The sequence below is a fragment of the Gloeophyllum trabeum genome (genome assembly GCF_000344685.1).
Source record: "Gloeophyllum trabeum ATCC 11539 unplaced genomic scaffold GLOTRscaffold_00004, whole genome shotgun sequence".
NCBI lineage: Eukaryota > Fungi > Basidiomycota > Agaricomycetes > Gloeophyllales > Gloeophyllaceae > Gloeophyllum > Gloeophyllum trabeum.
The window spans coordinates 2,260,255-2,286,045 of NW_006920413.1; the positions used below are offsets into that span (position 1 = coordinate 2,260,255).

Sequence of the window (25,791 nt, forward strand, 5' to 3'; positions counted from 1 at the left end):
AGCAAGGCCTATCTAAAATTACTATTGCGACGCGCAGACACCGCGTCAGCATCGCTCTTTCCGCTGCTCCTACTAAGTCCGCGCTCTTATCCTGAGCTGTTGACTGCAGGAGAAATTTTCCAGCATCTTTGTCCTCGACTCTGTCGCTGGGGCGAAGATGAAGATCCAGCACAAGTCAAGGAGAGCGGTGCCTCCGGTACGTTTGTTGTGTCCCATTCTCCTTCTCATCCTGTCTGACTTCGGCTGGCTACTCGTAAGCATCCGCAAGTCGCTGAACTCATCAACAAGATCCATGATACACCAGACGAAGATCTTCCGGAGGTCCTTGGAGAAATCGACAGCTGGAAGTGGCCGCGCTCCGACCTCAATGCGTGGGTCAAAGTACTCAACAAGTTCGACGGTGTCCTAGAAGAAGTCATCAAAGATTATGAGATCGACAAGGTACAGATCAACATGTTTACTCCCAGGACGAAGAAGACAACTTCCGAGATCTTGAGATTTGAGAGATTACTGCTGGAGAACTCGACGAACAGGAAGATATTCAGTTCATATGATGTGAGTGCCATATGTGCTGCATTCTGTTGCTGCCCCTGCTGACCCCATTGTAGCGATTGAACAGTCTTCTCTCGACCGCGGACCTCGACATTTTGATTCTGACTCTGAATCTACTCCTCCGCCCCGCGCAGCAATACTCTGCTCAGCCATCTGTGGCGCAAGCACTGCACATATCCACTCCCCGCCTTCAATCCCTGGCTAAGCGTTGGCCGAATCTGAGAGAATACGATGTTGGTCTCGTAGACCTCGTTAGCCCGAATGGTAAAGCGCGAGTGGAAGAACTGCCGTCGGAGGCCCGCGAGGTGAACTTCACTTTCTACAGGAAAGACCCTTCCGAGAAAGCGAAAGAGAAGGAGAAGGATGTCTTCCCTGCCCTACAGACACCTCGGAAAGCTCACGTAGCTCCGACGAGCACTGCGAACTCAGGTGCCGTTCATGTACATCTCGACAACGAAACGCTGGATGCCAAGCCTGCCATGGAGATCCTAGCTGATGCAACAGAGACCTATGCTATGCCAGACGATGACAAGTTCGAACTCCTGTGCCGAATCCGATCAGCCCAGGTGCTCGCTGCTGGCCAGGAGGCCGATCGCGAGAAGCTAGTGATCGCACGGTTGCTGGCTATTGCCATCTTCTGCCACACCCACTCTGAATCCCAAGCTAGCGCGGCCCTCTTCCTGTATGAGCTCGATATTATTACCCACATCGCCGAACTACTCCAACTGGATAGAGGGGTTCCAGTGCCTGTGCAGATGGCCGCTATATCAGCGCTGGATTCTATTGCGCGCTATCGAAACAAGATCCAAGAGGTACTCGCTGCTGTGAACGCGGGGGTCAATCACGGGATCCTGATGGCTTTGCTGCGTAAGACGGTGAATGATGTTGCGAATCCGGACTCGACACTTCCTCATGCGTTTGTTGACGCACTGTTGTCATTCGTCACTTTCATTGCATCTCATGCGGCTGGTGGCAATATGGTTGTCGGGGCTGGTTTAATTCCGCTGCTGATCCAGATTATTGAGAATAAGCTACCCCAGCGCCTCCCTGTCGTCTCGAAGACCATGCAACTCGTCGACAACGTCCTGTATGGGTTCAGCAACGCCTTCCAATTATTCTGTAATAATCGTGGTGTCGAGGTTCTCGTCGACAGGATTGAAGTGAGCCAACTGCCATCGAACTTCTGGCAACTGCTTACAATGTCCACCAGCATGAAATAGATTACGATATGGCAGAGTATGGCCATCGCGAAACGTCGCGAGAAATCACGAAGTCTTACGGTGAGTATTTGTGTGCGGTAAAGGTAGACTCTAGTTAATTTGTCTTAGGGCAATTACCGGTGGCTCGGGGAGCTGTCTTGAAGCATCTACTTCGCTCCCTGCACCGTATGATGCAGTCATCAGGTACTGCCGAGGGTCTGCGGGGTCTCATAGATTCCTCTATCCTGAAATCTATCAAGAAAGTTATCGAGAATCGGATCCTGTTTGGTCCCAGTGTCTTGCCCATTGGTACGGCGATACCTACACAGACATCAACTCTAGCACTTATACGATTACCTTAGCGATCAACATTATGTCCACGTTCGTGCACAATGAGCCGACTTCTCTGGCTGTCATCCAGGAAGCTGGGCTGCCGGAAACTTTCTATAAGACCATAGAAGCTGGAATAGAACCCGTGATTGAGGTCCGTATTATTGCAGCTAACTCCAAATGTTTTGATCTCTCACCAGGGCCATAGGTTATTCAAGCTATCCCTAATGCTATCGGAGCACTATGCTTGAATCAAGCTGGGCAAGATCAGCTCTCCGCCAGACCGACGATCATCCCTGGTCTGTTCTCGGTCTTCACATCTGAACGACATTTGAAGGTCTTGCAGGACAAGGAAAATTCCGTTCTCATAGGCTCTGCAATAGATGAGCTCATTCGTCATCATCCTTCATTAAAGCCGCCTGTATTTGAAGCTATCAAGTCTACGTTAGGCAAAATTGAGGACCTCGGCAATGCTTATGTCGTGCCCGAAGACTTGCGGCCTTGGTACGGACTGTCGTCTGTCTCGATTGATCTCTCGCCTATGGAAGGCATTGAAGCGGAAGGGGCCGTACATTCCGCAGTGCAGTCGGATGCGCAATCCGCGCCGCTACCAGGCTCCACAAATAACCCCGAAGATGGAAGTCTTAAGTCACACGACAACATTATCGTGCATTACATCGACGTAGTGGGCAGGGTATGTATGTCTTCAGATGTAATTATATTTGTCTAACTTCTTTCTTTCTTAGTTTCTGGAGGGTCTGTTTCAACATACACCACACTGTCGCGATTTTATTACTCAAACTGATGGCATGGAACGGCTGCTTCGTCTCACCGCATTGCCGTGTCTGCCTTATGACTTCGCAAACAGTGTTTCATCTGATTCTTTAGTTCAGGTAATACGCACGATGGGGGAGACCGCTCCCAACGAAGCTCTAGTGTATCTGGCCAAACAAGTGAAGGAATCACTTGCGGATACCAAGGGGTTCTGGGAGTCATTGGAGGAGGACTCAAAGCTACTGCCATTAGTGGATATAACCTGTGTGTTGCCCGGTAATTGCTCTTTCCAGGACGGCTACTTACTGACTCTCCGCTTACAGCTGAGGAAGAGCCGGAGGCAAATCGGCGGTTCCGAAACCTCGTCACTCTTCACACACGGATCACTTTATTGTCGGAAGTCTATGCGACAGCGAGCTACGCCCATAGTCGTGCCACGGCCGGCTTCTTGCAGATTCTCATGGGTAGAGGGGCTCCAGAGATTGTGCCTGACCTGGGGGCACTACATAGAGCTTGCGTATGGGAGAACATCATTTTCAAGACCGGCCTTGCGTCGAAAGGCGTTGACATTGCGTCGAGCCCCTCAGCTCCGCCCTCGGACACGGGTTCTCCAGGCCCGTCCGGGCCTGCCGATCTCATGGACGATGGTGGATTGCCGTCCACGGCAAACGGAGTGCAGCCTCAGGATGGTGCTCGGGTCGAGTCTGATGGTTCACCTGCTCGCCCTGCCAAGGAAGGGCTCCACAAAGACAGTCCCAGAAATCACAATGCTAAGGCCTTGCACCATCTGGTAAAGCAGATCCCAAGCTCATTGTCCCCTCTTTTCCAAGGTGGGTGTTGTGGTTTGTCGCTATGTGTTGAGACTGAATCGCTGGCCTTGCAGCCGTCGTCAAGATGTTCTACACAAGGCGAAATCCTGACCCAGTGCAGAGAAAGCACATTTCGGATGCTGCGTCTATCGTGGCAAACGTCATGCTCAAGCATCTCGGGCTTAAGCCGTCGGGTATGTGTCTTGACTTGAAATCAGGGGATTGGCTGATCGTCGTTACAGGGAACAAACTAGCCTCCTTCGCATACTACACTGTGATGCTTGGTCTCGTCACTATTTTGCTAGTGGATGGTGAGTGAGCTCCTGTACCTCTTCATACTGCTTGTTAAACAATCGCGATGTAGACCGCACTGCCCAAAGCTCTCTCCATACATTACTGTTGGTAGCATTTTACCGCGCTGGGGGTCTAGAAGCGATCTTCCGAATATGCCGCGACTTTATGGATGCTATCAAGGAGGCGGACGACGTAAAAGCTAGTCAAGGTAGCGACCCCGTCAAGCGAGAGACTCTGCCCGCGTACGGTGGCCTCAAAGTAGCGTTGCACCTGCTTCTCCCGCTAGTGTCCTCGAAGCCGTTATTCGATTCAGGCCAGACAGCCTTTGCAACGACTCGCGATAAAGAAGACACGGATCCAGATTACTTCGAGCCGCACAATTTTTTGGTCAGAGTCCGTCTAGCTGCGTTACCTCTGATGCGCGAGCTATGGGAAGCACCTTGGCTAGTATCAGCTCCCTTAAGCCTGAGCAAGTCCGTGATACAGATTATCCTACAAATTGTGAGTGGCGAACATGAAGAGCTTGTTGACCCAGGAGACTTGGCAGGCGCAGTGCCGTCGGGTATCGTCGGGCGGACCCTAGCGGTGGACGAGAATCGCATTCGCCAGATAATGGACATGGGTTTCCCGCGGTCTGCGGCAGAGCGGGCCTTGATGCGCACGCACAATAACGTCAATGCTGCGACGGAAATGTTACTTGCCCATCCTTTCCCTTTCCCTCCCGACGCGGAGCCTAACGAAGCGTCAGGTCCTCCAGCTCAGGAGGACGTACCGATGGAAATCGGGGAGGCGTCATCAGGAGAGAGCGCGTCTGCTCCATCTCCTGTACATGAGCATACGTCGGACACAACGGAGACAGGCCCTGTGACCAGTGCTCCCCGGAAGACCACGCAAGATTGGCGCAGGGAACTTGATGAGGCCAGGGCTCCATTGAAAGCTCAAATGGGACGGCAAGCTTTGCGGCTCGTTGATGAGCACCCGTCCCTGACGTTTGAAGTTCGTAACGCCTTCATCGGCACAGCTGATGGGTACCAGGTCGAGTCTATACGTCAAATCATCGAGGACATCAAGCGGTTCTCGCCGCAGGCGTATGATATGCAAGAACAGCCACTTTCAGTCAGATGTCGGCTCCTAGCTCTTGTGTTGAATGAGTCTCCGGCTACAGTCGTAAAGGCGATGGATGACGGCAGGACGCTCATGGACATCTTGTTGGCTTTGCTTCTGTCGAATCAGCCCACGGCTCCCGAAAATAATCCACCTATCCCGAAATGGCTGGCGTCACACTTGTTGGTGGTGGAAGCGCTGTTGGTCCTAGCTCAAGAGCCTACTACAATCACGCTACCAAAGGAAGGCGAACAGATTGACAAGGGGAACCTTAGAATAGGCCCCGACTATGCCGAGGCACGGTCAACCCTCTTCAATTTCTGCATGCGTCTCCTCGCGCTTCCCAATTTGCCGCGCGACGAACTCCTATCCGCCCTGCGGCTACTCGTGCTGCTTACCTGTGACCACCAAATGGCGGTTCAATTCGCGAAGCAAGGCGGAGTCTCCCTTGTCTTCCAGCACTTCAGATCACACTCCTCCGGTGATCATACATCCGGTATGAAGTCCCACATCACCCTCCTCCTACGCCATATTGTCGAAGACTCCACAGTCCTCCATAATATCATGCGCCAGGAGATCAAGCGCTTCTTATCTCACCCGCGGACACGTATTGTTGACGTTGGCAGCTATCTAAAGCAGTGCAGCTCTCTAGCTCTCCGTGACCCTGCAGTATTTATCAAGGTCACTGCCTCCATCTGTCAGCTCTCTCAACCTTATTCTCCCGTTCGCCATATCAGTCTCAAGCCCGCTTCAGAAGAAAAAGGCGTCGCGGATCGTGATTCGCAGGCTGAGACTGCTTCAGTGACCATGGATCTGGATCCTGTGCCGAGGGAAGGAGACAAGGACGCTGTAAATGGACTGGTGGATCCCATGGTTCATTTCCTAATCACGGAATTACACCAGGCTGTAAAGCCGTCCAGCGACCAGCGAGGGGACGCTTCGAACGCGCAAGCGTCTACTAGTGATACATCCCAGGATCCCACCGCGTCTCCGGCAGCAGCAGACATCACGAAAGACCCTGCGGAATTGAGCCAGCCAGACTCAGGCTATCCTGCTTTCCTGATACAGTGCTTGACCGAATTGCTCTTCTCTTATGATACTTGTAAATCTGCTTTCCTATCATATTCCTTCAAGCGACGCGGGCAGACGCCAAACAAGGAGCACAGCAACAAGCACAAAGCCGCCGCACTGCATTTCGTGCTGTCCGACCTGATATCATTCGGGACGATACAACCTCAACCTGATGCCGACTCGCGGAGACGAATTATGCTGTGCAATTGGGCCATGTCCATAATCGTCGCTCTCTGTGTTGATACCTTCTCTGGGCAAGACGTTAGAGACATACCCGCAGATGTCGTTGCAGCTCGCAAGATTGTGATTGAGGCGATTGGGCGAGCTATCCGAGATCTTCCTAGTTCAGAGCCGGTAGACTCCCGGTACGGTCGCCTTTTGGCCCTGGCCGACCTCTGCAACCGTTTGCTCACCGTGAGATTCAACCTCGGCACTCGTAAGGCGCAAGATGAGAGCCCTACTCATATTGGCAAAATCATGTTGGAGAAGAATTTTGTAGCGACGTTGACCAACGCTCTAGGCGAAGTGGACCTGAATTATCCCAACGTCCGCGGCGTCGTGACCGCTTTGCTGCGTCCTCTGGAACATTTGTAAGTCTATCGTTCATTAATAACATATATGTCTCACACTGGGTCCTCAGGACCAAGATTGCTATCAGGATGAGTCGAGCCTCGGACAAGAATAAAGAAGCACTTGAGGAAAAGACCGAGAGTGTGGATGATGGAGTCCTTTCCGAGGAGGATGAAGATATGGATCGACTGGATAGAGAGGAAACCCCGGATTTGTACAGGAATTCTTCTCTTGGCATGTGCGTACCACCCAGCCCTGAAGGAATACTTAACGCTATATTGACTCCGTATTCAAATGAATGGCAGGTATGGCGGGGTGAGCATCAGTTCCGATCAGTTTGTCTATAGTTACTCATATTAACCAGGAAATGGAGGACGTCCATTATTCCGCAGAAGAGGACATGGACGAAGACGAAGAAGATGAGGATGAAGACGTGGAGATGGACTTTGGCAATGACGAGACTGGGAGCGAAGATACTTCTGAGGATGAGGAAGAGGTGGATAACGAGGAGCTGGAAAATGAGAGTGAGGCTTCTGAGGATGGCTGGGAAGATGAAGAGGAGGAAGTAGAAGAGGAAGAAGGACTTGTTGAAAATGATGAAGCTGTAGACGATGATGATGGTGAAGAGGATGATGGCGAGGAGGCAGGTGAGGGACAGATCATTTGGCAGGTAAGTGTTGGGTTCCTCCAGGTAATTATAGCTTCATCTCCTTTCAAGGATGTGCCAGTCGGGGAGGACGTCGCTGACGCGGGTGAAGACGTCGATGAGGAGGATGTCCGAGGTACGGTCATGCTCTGGGCTGTGTTGGCAGACCATTGATGTTACAACAGGAAATGTCCATTTCATACATGAAGAACTGGACGAAGAAGAGGACGCTGTCTCCATGGGCGATAAGTAAGTATAGCCCAATCTCTAGCTCCAGTCTGTCATACCACCAGCCAATCTGACATCGTCCTCAGTTATGACGAGATAGGTATTCTTGAGGCGGATGAGATGAACCAGCCCAGCGGGGACGACGTGTTCGGCTTCGACCCTGCCATCGCTAACCTGATTGCGTCTCCAGGGTGGTTTTTTGGAGCTGATCGTTCAGGACGTCGTCGCGGTGGTGAGTTTTAACTTCTTTACTATTGCTGCGTATTGAGAGCGACGCAGTAGCCAATGACGATATGAACATTTTCGGGCGAGTAGGCAATGTCGGCTCGTCTGTTCCGGAACCCACCACTCATCCTCTACTGCTCGACAATTCTACGTCTGGTAACAGGGTGCCCACTCAAGGGAGAGGCAACCGTCGGGGCCACCGGGGATTGGGCAACGCATATGGTGACTTCATCCAAACTATTGAAGACGTCATCGGAGGAGGAGCTATCCAGTTGATCCAGCATGTTTTGGCACCTGGCCGCGGAGCTGGTCCGCAAGAAATTCGTCTCAACGGTGCCGTTCTCAATGTGGAAAGGGGCACATTACAGCGGCATCCCCGTGGAACGCTCTCCGCCTCGTTGAGGCTTGAAAGAAATCCGCGGGACAATCGATCAAGGACTAGAGAGTTCGAACCCTTTCTGACGTTGCAGCGCTGGGCAGAGCAGGCGAGAATCTTCCACGGCAAGTTTGTGTCGGATCGTCTCAACAAGTTATCCAACCACGTCGTTATCGCGCTTCTTCCCGCTGCCATCGAGAACAAAGCGAAGGAGGAGCGAGAACTTGCCCGGCAACGTGAAGAGGCGCAGGCTAAAGCAGATGAAGCTGCGAAAGAGCGGGAGCGTGCAGCTCAGGCATCCCAAACACAGATACAAGGGGCATCTGACTCTGCTGATCAAGTTGCGCCGTCGCAGGCAAACTCCCTGAGCAATGACGAGGCCGGACCTCCGACACAACCTGCAGCCGATGTTGATGCTGAAATGATGGACGTACCGGATGCGCCTAGCGATGCTGCTGCGTCGAATGGAGAAGCAGAGGAAGAACCACCGAACGAAGGCGAGTCTGCACCCCAAGCATCAGCCTCTGGAGCCGAATCGTCCACGAATGCCGAGCGCGTGACGGTGATGATCCATGGCAGTCCAGTCGATATAACAGACACTGGAATTGATCCTACCTTCCTCGAGGCTCTTCCGGACGACATGCGAGAGGAAGTCCTAAATCAGCACGTCCGTGAACAGCGGACTTCAAGAGTGGAACGACCCTCTGATTCACAGATCAGTCCCGAGTTCTTGGACGCCTTGCCCCCAGATATACGGGCAGAGATCATTCAACAGGAGAATTTGGAGAGGAACCGGCAAGCACAGGAAGCGGGACGCCCACCAACCGGGCCCTCGGAAATGGACGCGGCTAGTATCATCGCTAGTCTGGATCCTCACCTTCGACAAGCAGTACTTCTGGATCAGGAGGATGGGTTCATACAGTCTTTGCCGTCGCATATGATCGCCGAAGCCGGCGTATTCAGAGAGGCTCTGCCTCGTCGACCCCCCGCGCACAACCTCCCTCGAGCTGCTAACCGATTCGTGCCTGCCCGGAAGCCTCCCACGCCCCGTGACGCAATCCAGTTGCTAGACAAGGCAGGGATTGTGATCCTGGCTCGATTACTGTTCTTCCCTCACGTCCTCAAGAAAAATCTTCTGTTCCAAGTACTCGTGAATCTCTGTGAAAATGCGAAAACCCGTACGGAGTTGTTTAACCTGCTGTTGAACATTCTCCAAGATGGATCAGGCGATTTGTCCGCCGTAGATAAGAGTTTCTCTCAGATGTCTTTCCGCAACGTGAAGTCGCCATCTCAGCAGACTCCAAGAAGCTCCGGAAAGCAGAAGGCTACCTCTGATTACTTTAGCTCACTCCTGCCCCAGCACGAGGCCGTTCCGGACGTCATTGCTCAACGGTGTCTTGATGCCCTGACCTTCATTGTAAACTCAAGTGATCACTTCCCCCTGTTCTTCTTGACAGAGCATGAGCTGCCGGTTGGTCTTCGAAGAACGGGATCCAAGAAAGGGAAGGGGAAAGAAAAACAGGGCGCTCAGACATACTATCCTATAGTCTTACTGCTAGGGCTTCTGGATCGTCAATCCCTCCTCAAGGCCCCCACCATTATGGAGTCTGTGGTCAGTTTACTCGCTACGATAACTCGACCTCTTTCCAGCCTGCCCAACGTCGAGAAACGAACTGTAGACTCTATCGAGGGATCGACTACTCAGGGGCAACAAGCAAACGTTGCGGAAAATACTGCTGCAGAAAGCCGCAATTCAGATGTCCCAGCAGAGACACCATCGAATGGTATGAGCGATGCATAGCAGTTTGATTGGACACTAATTACCTTTATCTGTTGTCGGTCGATAGCCGCCGCTCTCAATGAACAGCAGGCAGTCGGTCCTCAAGGCAGCTCAGATCCTACACCTGAGGAGAAGATGCTCTTGGCAAATCCTCCCCAAATACCTCACGCTGTTCTCCGATTTGTCGTCAACATACTAACTGCCGGGGAATGCTCTGGTCGTACTTTCCAGCAAAGTCTAGCACTAATTCAGCATCTCTCAGCTATTCCCGATGCACGGGAAGTGATCGCTCAAGAGCTCAAGTCCAGAGCACAGGAACTGGGTCAATCTCTATATGCGGACCTTGATGCCCTTGCAGAAGTCCTTACACGCGCGGAAGGGGACGTGCTGGGCAGCCCAGTTGCTTCGAAATTTGCATCGGCTTCGTCAGATCAAGCCAAGTTGCTCCGAGTGCTGAAGACTATCGATTACATGTACTCCCCACGTACCGGGACGGCCAATGAAGCGGACCAGGAGAAGGTACAAAGTATATACGAGTCCTTCCGGTTCACGCCGCTCTGGCGACGTCTCGGCGATTGCCTGTCCGTCATTGAAGAACGACCGGAACTTGAACATATAGCTACCGTCCTGCTGCCGCTCATCGAGTCGTTGATGGTTGTTTGCAAGTATGTGGGGCCCAAAACTGCTAATGCAGGGACTGCGAGACTATTGCGCGGTGCATCGTCTCCACGTTCTCCGGTCACTGCCCGCGAGTCCATGGAAGACCTGTTCATCTCCTTCACAGATGCTCATCGGAAAGTCTTGAACCTTATGGTTCGCAATAATCCATCCTTGATGAGCGGCTCGTTCTCCCTCCTTGTCAACAATCCTCGCGTTCTCGATTTTGATAACAAGCGCAACTATTTCAACCAACAACTCCACCGCCGACCTCACTCCCGGGATGCCCATACCACTCTACAATTGAATGTTCGCCGGTCACGCGTTTTCGAAGACAGTGTCCAGCATTTGCAACGCAAAACCGGAGATCAGATCAAGTACGGCAAACTCAGTGTGCGGTTCTATGATGAAGAGGGTGTGGATGCGGGAGGCGTCACTCGAGAGTGGTTCCAGATCTTGGCACGACAGATGTTTGATCCAAACAATGCCTTATTCCAGCCTTGTGCCGCCGACAAGCTGACATACCAGCCGAACAGCAGGTCCTGGATCAACCCCGAACACCTGATCTTCTTCAAGTTCGTGGGTCGTGTTATCGGGAAAGCGATCTACGACGGCCGATTACTGGACGCCTACTTTGCACGAAGCTTGTACAGGCAAATATTGGGCAAGCCCGTCGACTACAGAGACGTAGAATGGGTCGACCCCGAATACTATAACTCACTCTGCTGGATCTTAGAGAATGATCCTAGCCCTCTCGATCTAACATTCAGCGTCGAGGCAGATGAAGTAAGTTCTAGACTAAGTCCGTATCCTAAAAGTTCATATCTGAATACATATCCCCTTCTAGTTCGGTACGACCAAAGTCATTCCCTTGAAAGAAGGCGGTACCTCCATTCCAGTAACCCAGGAGAATAAGAAGGAATTCGTACAGCTGTCCGCGCAGTATAGATTGTACCTGTCTACGAAGGATCAGATCGAAGCTCTTCTTGCTGGCTTCTACGAAATCATCCCGAAGGATCTCATAGCAATCGTATGTTTCTCTTTGGTGCTGTGATGATTTCATTCTTACGAGCGCAAATCCCCCGTAGTTCAATGAGCAAGAACTGGAGCTCCTCATCTCCGGGACTCCTGACATCGACGTCGATGAGTGGCGGGCAGCAACCGAGTATCACGGCTACTCTAGCTCTGATCCTGTCATCGTCTGGTGGTGGCGAGCGCTCAAGTCATTCAATCGTGATGAACGAGCCAAAGTTCTGAGTTTCGCCACTGGAACCGCTCGTGTGCCTCTCGGCGGCTTCACAGAATTGCAAGGCGTTCAAGGGACGCAGAGATTCTCAATACACAAAGCATACGGGGATCCGGACCGTCTGCCGCAGGCTCATACCTGTAAGTTCTACCCCGACATATAATACAGCTACCATGAGTAAGCTAACCTGCACACGATAAGGCTTCAATCAAATTGACTTGCCTCAATACACTTCATATGAGATGCTTCGGCAACAATTATTACTAGCCATTAATGAGGGTGGGGAAGGCTTCGGTTTCGCATGAGTAGGGAGGCGTGTGTGCTGTCGGCAGTTATCGAATCTTGTAGAATTACATCGCATCTTTGTACATACTCGCATCATCTATCCTGTAGCTCTGACACCCCGATATAAGCTTGGAGTTTCCCCCTCAAGGATGGCAGTGTCATGATATTCCGCGCCCGGTATCTCGTTCGCCGGTTCCTTGTGCAACGTGACCATGTTTGCATACTAGGGCATACGCTTGCGCATGAATCTCACGGATATACATACAGGGCTAACACTCCAAGGATAGGATGAGGCTTCCCCGCCATCCATCATGCGTGCCTTCGTTATTGAGAGCTACGCCCATCCCTCGAAGATTAGTCTGACCTCAGACTTCCCCGACCCGAAGCCCGGCCCTCGGGATGTGTTGGTAGATGTCTACAGTGGCGGTCTGAACTTCTTCGACGTGCGTATCCATCTCTTGTACTGGTAGTACTTTCACCGGGACCGTTGGTTGTCATGTCCAGATACTGCAATGTCAAGGCAAATACCAGAATCAGCCTCCCATGCCGTTCGTTCTTGGGATGGAATTTGCAGGTCGCATCTCGTCAAACTCGCCTATTCCCAATGGCTGCAGCTTTAAACCTGGTGATCGGGTGTTCGGTGGTGCTCAGGGCGCTTTCGGGGAGAAAGTCGCGGTGCCATTGAACAATATCCTGCCGATCCCCGACAATATCTCGTATGACCAGGCGGCAGGTACGTGTCAGGGCGAAGGGAAATTCGTGCTGCTGAAGTCGTATTCAACACTGGCAGGCCTGTACGTTACTTGGCCAACGAGTTATGAAGCCCTTGTTGGGCGGGCGGTGCTCAAATCAGGTGCGTTTGCGAGGAGGTTTGCCTCAATAGGCATGCGTCCTGATATTGTTCAGGGGAATGGGTCTTGGTCACGGCTTCCGCAGGAGGAGTAGGCATCGCAGCTGTGCAGCTAGCCAAAGGTAGGTGCTCACATGATATCAAACTCTTCGCCGCAGCTGAATGCTGGTTATGCAGCCCTTGGAGCCAAGGTGATCGCTGCCGCAGGCTCACGAGCGAAGCTCGAGGTATCGAAGAACTTCGGGGGTGCCGACTTCGGCGTGGACTACACGAAGCCTGGGTGGCAACAGGAAGTCCTGAACATCACTGGAGGGAAGGGGGTGGATGTGATTTATGATCCTGTCGGGCTTATCAAAGGTTCGTGCCAACCATACACACCCAGATGCTTTGTTTTTCACGCTCTCGTATAGACTCCTTAAAATGCATAGCATGGAAAGGGAGAGCGCTGGTTGTCGGGTTTGCCGCCGGTTCTATTGAGAAGGCATTGCATAATCACTTCTTGATACTGATTCGGAGGCTTACTTCTCGTTTCGCAGCTGCCTCTGAATCTCGTCCTTCTGAAGAATATATCTATTGTAGGTATTCATTGGGGTGCATATGCTAGTGCGTATTCGTTATTATCTGCCTCCTGAAATTGGGTTGATACCCATTGTCTCCAGAGAATGAGCCTGCCCATATGTCAAAGGTGTGGCAGGATCTCATGGAGTAAGTTATCAGTACCAGCATCTATCTACCGACGTTCCCTTCCTGACGAAAGCCTAGGTTGATGTCGTCCGGGCGCGTGAAGCCGGTTGTTTATTCAGAAGTTTGGCCTTTCGATAGACTGGCTGATGGGTTGGTGGCCATTGAGAAACGGCAGACATGGGGGAAGGCTGTTGTTCGAATCCGTGAAGACGACAGCGTGCAAGCTCGGTTGTAGATTGTTTTTACCGCAGCCACCTGCAGTCTGCCTACCGGACAACCCTAGACGGCCGTCCCCAACCATCTTCCATAAGTTCCATGTACTTTAGCGAATTGTCAAGTCGTGGAAGCCATTCTTGAATGTGCTGCCTTTCAGCAGTATTTCGAAATCGATGCACATGCGGCTCATATAAGCAAGCCAATCAGACGCGTAATACGCGTCGACGCGTTTCGGGTTGTCACACGGCCTGTTTCAGGGCCACACGTTCTGCACCTGCCAGTGTCTTTGCACTTCCCGTTTCGCGTAACTTCCTATATCTATACAGCACGCGACGGGTTCCCATTATTGCTTTCAAAGGCCAGGAACAATGCTGCTCAGTGGTCCCGCCAATGATGAAAGGGACATGACCAAGAATCAGCGGGCACTCGTGGATGCCTGCTTCGAGGAAGGCCAGTATGAGGCCGGCATATCACTACTTATGCAGTTACGTTCCCCGAGGTACAGGCCGTCGCCGTAGGTGCATGCTGTCTGAGCGCACAGACCCATCCCTGACTGTGTTTCTGCATGTTAGGTCGCATATACGTCAACTACTGTACATTGCATTATATCCGCCTCCGGACAGAGAGAGTGAGGGACTCAAGGCTGTATATGCGTCTCCTAGCAAGATAGCTCCCGCGAAACAGAAGAAGTCTGCGCTTGTTCCTACTCTTACAGCATCTGAGGCTGCACGTCAATGCTTGACGTCCTTCGCGGCGACGAATACTCCTGCATCTATTCTGCGTGCCTTGCCGAGCTACCCAGGCCCTGAAGAGCCCGTGGCCGACGAGGCACACGACATAGGGGACGAAGATGAAGACTCCTTCATATCTCGTGAAGCCACCAACATAAAGCAGTGTAAGAACTGCTGGGCAGTCTTGCGCGAGGGATTCATCAATTGCAGTAATAATGAGTCGTCTGCGAGGGACAAGTCCACTAGACGTAGGAAATCCACGTGGGACGGTGGCAGTGATAAAGATAGCGAGATCCTGGATCCAGAGGCGCCTGCGATGGTTGGCCCACAGTCATGGCCTGTCCTCGACTGGCTCCTTGACGTCTTCGAGAAAGACGAACGCCTTACGGAGAATAGCGGAAACCGTAAGCGCTGATATGCGAGCCTCCTTCAAGACTAACGATCGCTCTAATAGCGCGGTACTCCCCTCTTCTGTTACGCCAGATCCCTCCTGCAAGGGCCGGCACAGGGTCACGGTGGGAAGCCGACATCCCCCTTGACATAGTGTTCTATTGCTTGAATCAACCAGAACCGTCCCGGAGATTTGCTGGCGCTCGATTGATGAAGTTGGTGCGTACAATTTCCGGCTTGATCGTAATGCGTCAAATATTTACGCTCAATCCCAGATGGTCAACTTAACCTCCGTGGTATATTTCGACGCAGCTATTTTCACTAGCGCTGTTTTTGCGCGATTGACTGCGCAGAAGTATCCAAGCTTCTCCGAGTTCTTCTCAGTCCTGCCTGCATCCCTGGTCGGGAGTAAGTTCAAATTGGCATTGTGCCGGAAGTATCTTGTTCGCCCTTCAGGGCAAAGTGCCCAGGCAGCAAGTGGCCCCAGGTTTCAGGGCCGAATACAACCCCGCGCCCGACGACGAGGGGGTGTTCAAACCGGAGTCGCAGAAACCGCACAAAACTCGAAGCCTACCTCTTCCGACCCTCATCCCCATACTATAGCCAGCAAACTCCCGGTCCCTCCCGCCGGTGAGGTTCTCACCTCTCTCCAGGCTTCTCGTGCGGATCGGAGAATCGAAGAGCTAAAGATAAAGTTCGAATGGATCGTGACATACGGAAAGGTCCAGGAAGCAGTACCTCCTGAAGGTAAAGACAACGAGTGGATTCGGTTACTTGAAGATGGGGCTTTCAAGAGGGCTGTGGGGCAAACTTTTGAGGAGACGCCGGGCGACACAGGAGAGCAGGATGTCTGTCAGTGTATGAAGGAGCTACTCCTAGACATGCTAAGTCACTGGCAAAACATCGACGCCCCCGCAGGGCCTGCCGGGCAGTGTGACCAGCTATGTACTTAGTAACCCATGTAAGTCTTATCCATGACTGCGGATGTGAATTGAGTCTATCTATAATCGGGCCGCCGCAATGAAGCCAACCGGCGGATAGGATTTGTAGTGGGGTTAAGCCTAGCGCTCTCAACGGGGCATTACGAATATTTGGTCCTCTCTTCAGATCCATGCCAGTAATAATATTTCTTGTGCAGGACATCTGAACCTCCGGGCGATCGCGGGCGAGCGTATGTCAGCCGCCATCCCCACTACTAGTACTGCATGTGGCAGAAGGACCAAGATAGGCGTCTCCGGACAGAGCGCACCCGGGGCATATTCCTGTCGCCTAGAATCAGAGCGAAAGGTGGGTTATGCGGAACGAGAAATTGTTCTTGTTCTGAGTGGCCTCCCTATGCCTTCACCGTAATATCCACTGCCCGTCAGTCACCAACCTTGTCTGTGTAGTGTTGCCAGCGGCAGCAGCAAAGTGTCTGCCAGTTGACATGGCAGGCAAGCTAGGTGCAGGATGGCATTCTAAGTGAAAGCAATGTCGCCTTCCTTAGACAAGTAGAGCGGTCATGATATTCCTGTAATCCCTCCATTGACCTTACGCCACCAGACGCACCGCGCACTCGAGACTCGTTAGGACTGACAAGCTTGTACCCTATAAGTAACTCCAATGAGTTGGAGCCTGCTGGTTGGCCATTTCATTCTTACCCAGCTATTACAGCGGCTTCCTCCGGTACCAGGCCCTCTTCGCACTAGGCAGTACCCGTATTTATCAAGCCACCATAACATAGCAATGGACTAGCAAGTGGGGCATTTCTAGTTTTGCAGATCAGTATCAAGATAAAGCTTGATGATCAAACCTTGGACCTATCTAACGTTGGTTGGTTCTGGGCCACCTGCAGAAGCTATCCTGCGCGAGGGCGATGCATCGATGCCACGAAGCACCGCTCAAAAGTACTGTTCCGCACAGCTATCTTCATTCCTGAATTGTCGGTATAGACTTGTAACATGACGGATCTGTAGACCTGGTGTAGCTCTCTGAGAAATGCCTATGTGCCGATTTCGTCCTATTCTCCAAAAGGAGCAATATACAATTGCCTGAGTCATGAGCAATGCCAATGACTAGCTGACAAATTGTTACCTTGGCTATGCGTAAGAGCTCAGAAAGGCGGTTACTCCGATACAGAACAGTTGACCGTCCATTGCCGATGGAATTGCTTCAAGACGCCTACCTTTCCGAATCATCCAGTTCGTCCAACAGGTCCGGCGGGGCCCCTTGTCAGCAACGAAGTCCCGGACATTTGATCTGAGTTTGACGGCTATAATAAGAAGCCAAGGATAGAGTCATATATCGAGTACTTGCTTCAAGGGGTCCGGTGGGCTGCGTTGAGCAGCCTTGGAGAATGCTGTCCCTCGGCATCACCGCGACTCTCTCAGTGAAATATTTCCGGTAACAGGCCTGGCGAGACACAGTAGGAACATCGAGAGCGAGACGTCCCTTCCTGGGCTGCGCATCTCGATATGGTCATCGCTGGGTCCAAACTGGTCACGATGTTTAGAAGATTCGAGCTCCACCAGGCACCTCGACGCCTTTCCTTGAGACACACCCCCATACGAAGCTTCCAGGATCCTGAGAATGGACGCGGTAACCTTGGACAAAATCCAGGCACTCAGGTGCCATAGGCCTGAGAGACGGTACTAGCGTGACATCCGGGCGCCTAGAGACAGGATGTGTGGATCGGACGTTGAACTCGAAATCAAGCCAACGCACGTACACGGAGCCATATTGTTCGTTCAACAGGTACACTTGGGGAAAGTTAGGTCGCAATCAACCTCCATACCTGTACCCTCCATTGGGGAAGATTTTCTTACAAGGAAGAGCATATAGTGATATTGTCTGCGTACCGGAGGTTTGATGGTAAATCTTGCTTGAGACGGATCTCTAGGTGCAGTTGGGAATGGTTGACATTTCAGGCTAAGTGGCTTGTGCATGAACGACGTTGAAGATTGGAAGGTGAGGCGACAGGTATTCAAACGATTTATCCATAGCTTGTTAAGTTACCTACCAGGAGATCCAATCTAGACGTTGGTCACTGATAACATTCTTCAGTATCTTGGTGGCCCACCGGGTGCGATTGGACCAGGTCCTATCACGCAGCGCTGTATGTAATATTGTCTATGTGGCAAGTTAGAGACATGTCCGTATTGCGGAAGCGTTAGTCCCCTGTGGAGATTCGTTGCTGGCGCGAGGTCACGAGAGATACGCCTTTCCAGCTAACTGCCAAATGGCAGCGGGAGTCTGGTTTTTACTCGCAGATCCTGCTCCAATGCCACACAAATCCCAATGACCAGGGATAGCAAGTATGAAGCTCGGAGGGCGGCGAACTGCCCTTTCGAGAGTGTGAGCGCCCTTCTCGGAGCGGCGGGTATAGAGCCGCCCCTGCCGCCTTTGGTGGGGTAAAGTGATGGCAGGCGCCCCAGCGCAAAACATTTGACCCCCCGCTCATGTCTTGCAGTTAGCCAACAAGGTTTTCAAGTGCCGCTACGCGTCGTTGCGCATGTCCGTTCCGTGTTTTCTTTTGGATGGCGAAGTATACCCTGCTTTCTGTGTTCACCGATCATTCTACTTAAACATTTAAGCGTGTCAGCTCTCTGGGGAACCGAAACGCTTATTCCATGTAGCATCTTGAAGGAGCGTGTCCCCGACTCGGATATATAGTTCAGTTACAGCCAAACTGGAACGGGAAGCTGGGAACACTTACTTAGTGACCTCCGACGACATCCGCGGCGAAGCTTATCCTGAACTTAGCCATGAGAAGCTACATAGGAAGAAGCCAGCAGCAGAGCCTAAGAAGGCGGCTTCTCCGCGGCCTCGTTGTGGCCATAGCGGGGGTTTTAGTACAGGAAGTTCGTGGCTTTGCGCGCATCAGTTCGGCCATTAGCAGGGAGTATCTTAAACCTTTCATATAAGCAATAATCCAGAAATATGACAAGTTCCGCGATGCAGGACAGCAATATAGGGCTAGCACTAATGCCTCTCGGGCCAACCGGAGGCGGAATCATTGTATTCGCGCTCAGCGACGCAGTAGCGCACAAGGATCGGGAGCTTTGCATGACAGGTCAGTTGATCCTAGCTCTCCAAAGGGGTAGAATGCCAGTGACTGGCTCCTTCGATGTTCGGTTCCGTTAATTGACTGACAGCACCGGAGAAAGAGGTAAGGAGGTAATTTACTAATATCCTCCCGCATCACTACTAGGCTAGAGATGACATGATGGCCCTGGTCACCTGTGGACGAATTAGTGAACGCTTCACAGGCAGTCATCTTAAACCCCTGTCAGGTATCGATTCCTACCAAGCTGCCGCGAATACATGGTAAAAGAGTACTGAGAGCATGTAGGTACTCCTACGAGACCCCAGCTAGAGACTGGGTGAGGCTGTGATCATTGTCCGAGTCCGCTCCATGGAGCAAAGTTGTGCCAATCACTTCTGACATTGCTCTGACATTGTAGTCACTAGGTCAGGAGATCAGTAGGAAGGGGGATGCCGTCAGAGGGACACGGGTACTAGCTGACAGGCGCAGGCTTGGTGCCGCAGCGCCAGGAATGGTGCTACGCCAAAACAGTCAGTCATGCGCCCTCTCGAGAAGATCTACTGCAGTTTCTTATACACAATTCACCAACGTTCCTACAGGCTGAAGCTGTAACTCCGACGGCATCACCAGAGGCAGGCTCGAATCTTGATCAGTAGCATCGAGATGCCCACTTCGCATCCGAAACGCCACAAACCACTCGCTAATCTCGACGGAGCACTGCAATACCCGAACCTCTATTCCGCATAGTACGTACATGGTCATTTTGATGTCTTGACATATGACGTGGGATTCCTCGAAGTATGTCCGAACGTCATTGTATCAGGTAAGTACCGAGCCCAACTCGTGGACTTCTCGTTAATGATTTGAGAACATAATTCGACCGACGACCCTTGACAGTACAGTATGACATCAGGTTTTCAACCCAAACTTAGATATCTCTGCCATAGTTACCAACACCCAAAAGAGAACGTCATCACCGGATATCAGGATCTAAGCCTTTCTTGCCGCTTCCCATTGTGGTTGCCGAAATCCTTGGACTTGAGGGTATTGAGTGGCAAACCGGTTATCCTATCCCTCTTATGTAGTCGGACCCATCGAGACGCGCAGCAGGAAGATCACGACTTACGAGTTGAGTCAGCCATCATGCACCCTGGATTAAGTATCTGTTCCTGAAGCGAGCTAAGGTCTTTATCAGGATGATGCCAGCACCTAGATAGCCATATGAATCTCCAGCTGAGTCCCGCATTCGGCGCTTGCGCTCGTCGAGGCTCGTTTCCAAGATCTTCAGCTTCTGGTCCCTGAAGAGCGCCACAATTGTCAGTAACTCATCTTCCCCGCGTATTTTTCTTGCATTAGGCTAAGACGAACTAACTTTCTATGGCGACACAGCCCTGGGCCGAGATGCACGGCCGCTCTACAGACCCGCTCGCCGAAGTGTCCAATCTTGCAGGAACCCACATCTGACCTGATAAGCCTACCAACGCCGTTCCCGGTAGCCTGACTGTTCCCCGTCTTTGGGGTCCGATGAATGGAGGACTGTGCCGGGTGCGTGCTATTTCCTGACATTTGATCTAATCATTCGGTCGGGATGTCTCGTATATTGGGGATGTTGTACAGGTGCCGTGCTAGCAGCGTGACAGTTAGCGCTTCTCCGACCGCTTTATGAAGGCGTCGCTTCAAAGATCGGGCTTACCAGCACAGTCCTTCCGCACCGACAAACCTTATGTCCCACCACCGTCGCCGCAGCCTTCAGGCGTCCGACAACGCCACGTATGGGGGACAATGGGCTAACACTAATCAGTATGCGCAAGGCTATCCTTCATCAGCTAGCCAAGTTCCATACGACTCATCTTCGTCCTCACCTTATGGTCATCCACCATCGTCACAAGCCTACATAGCTGCCGGACAGGACTACAGTGCAACTTACGACCCTGCCTTGTCCCAGCAAGGGACATCGCCCACCGCCTACCAAGACGGATCCTATTTTGCGGGCCAGCAATCCTCCTACGTTGACGCATTCGGGAGATCGCGTGCGCAGCAGAGTTCCTCTCATAATGGTCAATCACAATACTCGTCGGGTCAAGGAGTAACACCAGCGCACAGTTACTCCGCCTCACAAGGTCGCCCCTCTCATCCCCGCAGCCATTCCCATTCATATTCGCTCTCGGCCAGCCCTTCTGCTCAGCCCGGAGCATACGGATCGCCTCAGGCCTACAGTAACTCCGCGCACTCGATTCCGTCGCCATATGCCCCTCAGGTGCCGTACATGCTGGCGCGGGGTGGAGAACAATACCCCGCCTCCCCCGCTCGCCCATTTTCTTGCGATATGTGCGCCTTGTCTTTTAATCGTCAACACGATTTGAAACGGCATCGCGACACGCATACTGGAGAGAAGCCCTTCCTATGTAACGGTGGATGCGGTAAGACCTTCACGAGAAAGGATGCACTCAAGCGTCATCAGGTCAGCTCGCATCTTTCCCTCATATTTATGCGGACTCATGAGTACCGGCAGCTTGTCAAGGGGTGCGGAACGCAAGAGGAGACATACTAAAGGCGCCTATGCAAGGTCAGCAGTGTCAGTCAGAAAACAGACATACAAGAGATATTGACTATCGTGACGTAGCCGGTATTGAAACATTCTAACATATTTCGTGCGTAGTCGAGCTTTGTCCCTGCTGTCGTTGGCTTTCTTGGACGTGATCTCGCAAATGATGGTACATAAACGAAGAACCTAATATCTGTATCCCTAGCATAGTAGAAAGCGCCAGTAATATACTAGATGATTGGAAACGGGAAGATCAACAGCCTGAGTCAACCCCGTACCTTGTACCAGCCAGCGAGTGAATTCTGGACAATGCCTTTCCAATAACCACTATAAGCCGCTTGCCGGCATTCGCCAAGTGTCCACTTTATGAAAGGGATACGATAGCCTTTTCGAGAATCCACGCATCGTGTGGTTCGATCTTCTTATAGTAATGCTCATGAACTCGGACCTCCGTGAAGCCATGTTTTTCGTAGAATCGCTTGGCTGCGGTGTTAGAGACCTGAACATGGAGATAGACATGGCTGATCTTCGGCTTTGTGCTAACAGCAGCCGCAGACAGAATAGCTTCGAGGCCTTGCGATCCAAGACCTAGTGAGCGATATGGCTGGATGGATGTCATCAATACTAGAACAATCAGCGAACTAGAGCGTAACCAACAGCCAAAACACCCATCGTCATGAGATACAATTTGGCTGTCCCCCCAGGTTGAGGCTCCAATCTACTGCAGATGATACCGACGGGTACGTCATTATAGTAGACTGCCATATCACGAACGTCGGTCAATTTCGGGGGTGATCAAGGCAAGCTGGGCAACTTTGTAACTTACTAAGTTTGCAGTAATCTTCCAACTCAGGGGCCAGGATGTCTCGATAGAGTTTATCGCTGTACTTGATGGGAAAGAGAACCGAGTTAAGCTTTCGTACAGTGCCCAGGTTATTCGGTGTCAAGGACGCGAAAGAGACCTTCGACGCCAACCGCGTCTTCGGTGTAGTGGCGGAAGACATACCGTAGTTCGTGGGAAACCGTCTCAATCAGGCTGGGTTCTCCTTTCCTTCCAGCTCGAAGCCTCGAACTTCGTAAGTAGTTCGTACTCAGGTACTGTGGCTCTAACGTCCTTGCCTTGTGGATTATACGCGCTGTATTTCTCCCGTTGCCTTGGCATACCCTCGGTGTCGTCTTGTGTGACGTCTCTAACAGCAATCCTAATAGGAATGAATGGACTATTATTGATAACATCTTGTCTCCCCGGGCCTAGGTATGCTTTCCCGCACATTTAAGGGTGGCAGAGATAGCACCCAGGTAAGGAGATAGTGCGGGCCACTCGCAAGGCCGTCAGGATGAGGATTCTCTATCGGAAGCAGCCTTGACTCGCCGCTCTCGTAATACAGGGGATTAGCTTTACAAGTGGCGCCTCTTGGATGCGTCAAATCGACATTGTACTACCACAACGCTAGTTCGCTCAACGTCCTATTTCTGAATTTGGACTCACGAAATATGCGGACTCGCTGAGTCAAAATCCTCTTTGTCTATCGGGACCAATTTTTGCCATGATGTTTTGTGCAGAACTGACGACCGCGGAGGCATCTCTTCGAAACACAGTATACAGGAGTGCGGGACTCACCGCGATTCTTGATCTGTGTAATGGAGAATCCTTCGATCTGACTTCTAGTAGCGTGCGTCTCAAGTTTCCATCACTTTGTGCACTCTTTGAAACAGAAGTGCAGGTCCCAATCCAGATTCTGGCGGGTGCCGGACAGAGAGATCTTCACTTGAATCGTCAGAAGGGTTCTTACGTATGCTCGGAATGCCGTCAAGCCTCTAGGATGCATGCGGAATGCTTTCGCATGTTACCGGGCGGTCTTCCGCTGGTATGGCATGCCCCGTTGCTGTGCCGTCCGACTTACCCTGGATGGTTCAATCGTCTAGCGGATGTGGATGAACTTATACGAAGATTGACTTTAGCTGCAGACTCCCGGTAGGCCGGCGACTCCCTGAAGAACTGTCCTCGCAGCAATAGGTGGAGCTTTGTAAACTGATATGGTGACAGGAGTTCGTATGAGTTCGCCCCGTAGGTTACTACGATCCCGAGGCTCCGCGAGGTTGCAACCTGGCGCTCATATGCAGAATTCCTTCGGCATCACCCAGCAGCAGTCCCGCCCTGCATGGGCGTTTTGTTGCCTTCAGTATCTTCTGCTGGACTCTGTGCCCAAGTATCGCTTTGGCGCCGTGGAAGTTTCAAAGCCGCTATTTTGCGACAGTCACTGTGCCTGGTTAGTTCGGTAAAATATCGACCCGAATTTGCTAGTGCCAACAGTGCATCTCCTGAAACATGCTTCCGCTATATAACGCCGACCCCTGGTATCGTGGCCATCACTCATTGCCAAAAAATTGGTATCATGCCTACAACAGTGGGGTGAGTGGGAGTGGTTATGAGGGCAGTACACCAGCTGTTTTCCAGCTCCTTTCCGCTACTGAATTTCATTAGGCGGCCTGGTGAGATTGGTGACATCAATGAATTAATATGAGCACGTTTGCTCCTGTCAAAGCCTCGCAGAAGCCAGAAGATTCTCCGAGGCAACGTCTCTGAGCGAAGTGGGTGCCAAGGCCGTATATGGCACATAAGTGGCTGATTGAGATTATTACTAGCCACCTGCGGGGAAGCCCTGTGCTCCTCGGTCCCTTCTTCAGCCACAGAGGGCGATGCCTCTATACATCCAGGAGACGATCGATTCTTCGGTGGGAGGGCGCTGGGCGGCCTCAAGATAATCACGTCCGTTCCACTTCGTCATCGCTAATTGCGGAAAGCCCGAGCTCTATCTTGTCACCTTCGTCGTGTCACTCACTTTGTATTCTCCAGTGCCTGCTCGGACGTCCATCTGCGCAGCCATCTCAAATTCGTACGTCAGATACGGTACGACGAGCCCGTTTGGCAAACCACGCCCGAAGCAAGGGCTGCCTGTGAGTGCGTCCGCGTCGTTTCTGGTTTCGGTGCGTCCCTACTGAATTACGGATGTTGTCCAAACGTGACCTTTCAGTTGATGCTCTGGTGAGGGATGTTAAGGCCGTGCAAACTCGACATGCTCTTGGGCATCAAAGCAGGCTCCATTACTGGTCTGTTTTCCCAACCTCCAAAAATAATACCGTGGGTGATCTTACACAAGGTAGATGTATATACCTGCCCGGGTATCCATCAGCAAAGATGGTTGCCATCGTCAACTTCCATCTGGGCGCACACATAGTATGCCCCCTTCGAGTCCGGAGCGGAAGTATGGTTTCCTCGGTATGCTTGGGTTATCTTAGCCTGCGTTGGTTTCATTCTCTCTGATATCTGCTGCAGTGTAGGCCTCCCCGGAAGGCTTTACCCACGTTCTGGCTCAGAACGACTGGGACAATGCCTCTCTGACTACTAGTAGCCAATTATCCTCGTGCGTAGTCTCCGTCACGTACTGACTGTGAGTAGAGGCCCATTTCCCCAGCAATATGTGTGGATGTATTGGGGAACAGACGGGAATCCTGATTCGCGAAGTATCTGGTAACAATGCGTTGATAGCGGGCTTCCTGTTTATGTAGATTGACCTCAGATGCAGCGAAGCTCCCGAACATTGCAACAACCTTTCGCTTGAGCACTTGTCGCTTTGCTTTTTTGAGGAACGCCACTCAGATCAGAGTCTTGCGTCGCCATCCCACCGCCATACCCGTCGATCTTATCATGTACACGCTCACCCTTCGCGATGCAGATCCTCACAGCATACACCTCCCGAGAACTTCTCAAGATAATCTTGGGATCGGGCCCTATATATATCGGGACTCTCGTGGCGCATGATGCCCATCTGACATCTGACGGGAGCATCCGGGTCACGCATGCTCTGTGCTCAAGCCAACTCCAGTACCCGAAGAGAATGTCGATGATGCGAGGCTACTGTATTCACAGGCAGAGTTGCATAAGAAGATTACGACTGAACTGCACTCTGCAGAACCCTGACCAGGGACTTATTGATATCCGTGGTCGCCACATGTCCTCCTTGGTCCAGACGGGTTTCTGACGGCGGGCATAGTGTGAGGAGTCGGAACTATAATTATTAGATCCCCCTGTTTAACGTACACGAGGCGTAATTCTCTGTAGAAGTAGTCCATACAAGCACACAGTACTCTATATGACCAAGAAAACGACAGAGCCAAGACGCGCGGTCCTACATAGGTGAATG

General features: G+C 51.8%; 5 protein-coding genes across 5 annotated transcripts; 4 read left to right on the forward strand and 1 right to left on the reverse strand.

Annotated features, from left to right (window-relative positions):
- The first annotated feature begins 111 nt into the window (after positions 1–111).
- GLOTRDRAFT_137834 (uncharacterized protein) lies at positions 112–12,301 on the forward strand. The gene is made up of 23 exons (XM_007866419.1): positions 112–196; positions 259–555; positions 609–1,712; positions 1,763–1,832; positions 1,881–2,060; positions 2,114–2,235; positions 2,290–2,775; positions 2,828–3,119; positions 3,179–3,685; positions 3,739–3,858; positions 3,907–3,975; positions 4,029–6,723; positions 6,774–6,941; positions 7,009–7,018; positions 7,068–7,373; positions 7,422–7,485; positions 7,535–7,598; positions 7,664–7,809; positions 7,857–9,962; positions 10,026–11,401; positions 11,463–11,645; positions 11,704–12,001; positions 12,063–12,301. Exons 1-23 carry the CDS (start codon positions 158–160, stop codon positions 12,164–12,166), a joined length of 10,806 nt encoding a protein of 3,601 aa, XP_007864610.1. The 5' UTR covers positions 112–157; the 3' UTR covers positions 12,167–12,301.
- A 101-nt stretch (positions 12,302–12,402) lies between these two features.
- Positions 12,403–14,095, forward strand: GLOTRDRAFT_74379 (NAD P-binding protein). The gene is made up of 9 exons (XM_007866420.1): positions 12,403–12,589; positions 12,651–12,879; positions 12,937–12,999; positions 13,053–13,118; positions 13,174–13,353; positions 13,407–13,477; positions 13,533–13,599; positions 13,656–13,701; positions 13,759–14,095. The coding sequence occupies exons 1-9, from the start codon at positions 12,458–12,460 to the stop codon at positions 13,913–13,915; spliced, it is 1,011 nt and encodes a 336-aa protein (XP_007864611.1). The 5' UTR covers positions 12,403–12,457; the 3' UTR covers positions 13,916–14,095.
- A 128-nt stretch (positions 14,096–14,223) lies between these two features.
- GLOTRDRAFT_58955 (uncharacterized protein) lies at positions 14,224–16,029 on the forward strand. The gene is made up of 4 exons (XM_007866421.1): positions 14,224–14,410; positions 14,469–15,031; positions 15,082–15,236; positions 15,293–16,029. Exons 1-4 carry the CDS (start codon positions 14,265–14,267, stop codon positions 15,968–15,970), a joined length of 1,542 nt encoding a protein of 513 aa, XP_007864612.1. The 5' UTR covers positions 14,224–14,264; the 3' UTR covers positions 15,971–16,029.
- A 5,320-nt stretch (positions 16,030–21,349) lies between these two features.
- GLOTRDRAFT_21049 (uncharacterized protein) lies at positions 21,350–21,502 on the forward strand (the record flags this gene model as incomplete). The annotated part of the gene is made up of 1 exon (XM_007865681.1): positions 21,350–21,502. A coding segment is annotated over one exon (153 nt), but the record flags the coding sequence as incomplete, so codon positions are not given.
- A 162-nt stretch (positions 21,503–21,664) lies between these two features.
- GLOTRDRAFT_74384 (acyl-CoA N-acyltransferase) lies at positions 21,665–22,590 on the reverse strand (the record flags this gene model as incomplete). The annotated part of the gene is made up of 3 exons (XM_007866422.1): positions 21,665–22,190; positions 22,244–22,344; positions 22,413–22,590. The coding sequence occupies 3 exons, from the start codon at positions 22,588–22,590 to the stop codon at positions 21,951–21,953; spliced, it is 519 nt and encodes a 172-aa protein (XP_007864613.1). The 3' UTR covers positions 21,665–21,950.
- Between the last annotated feature and the right edge of the window lie 3,201 nt (positions 22,591–25,791).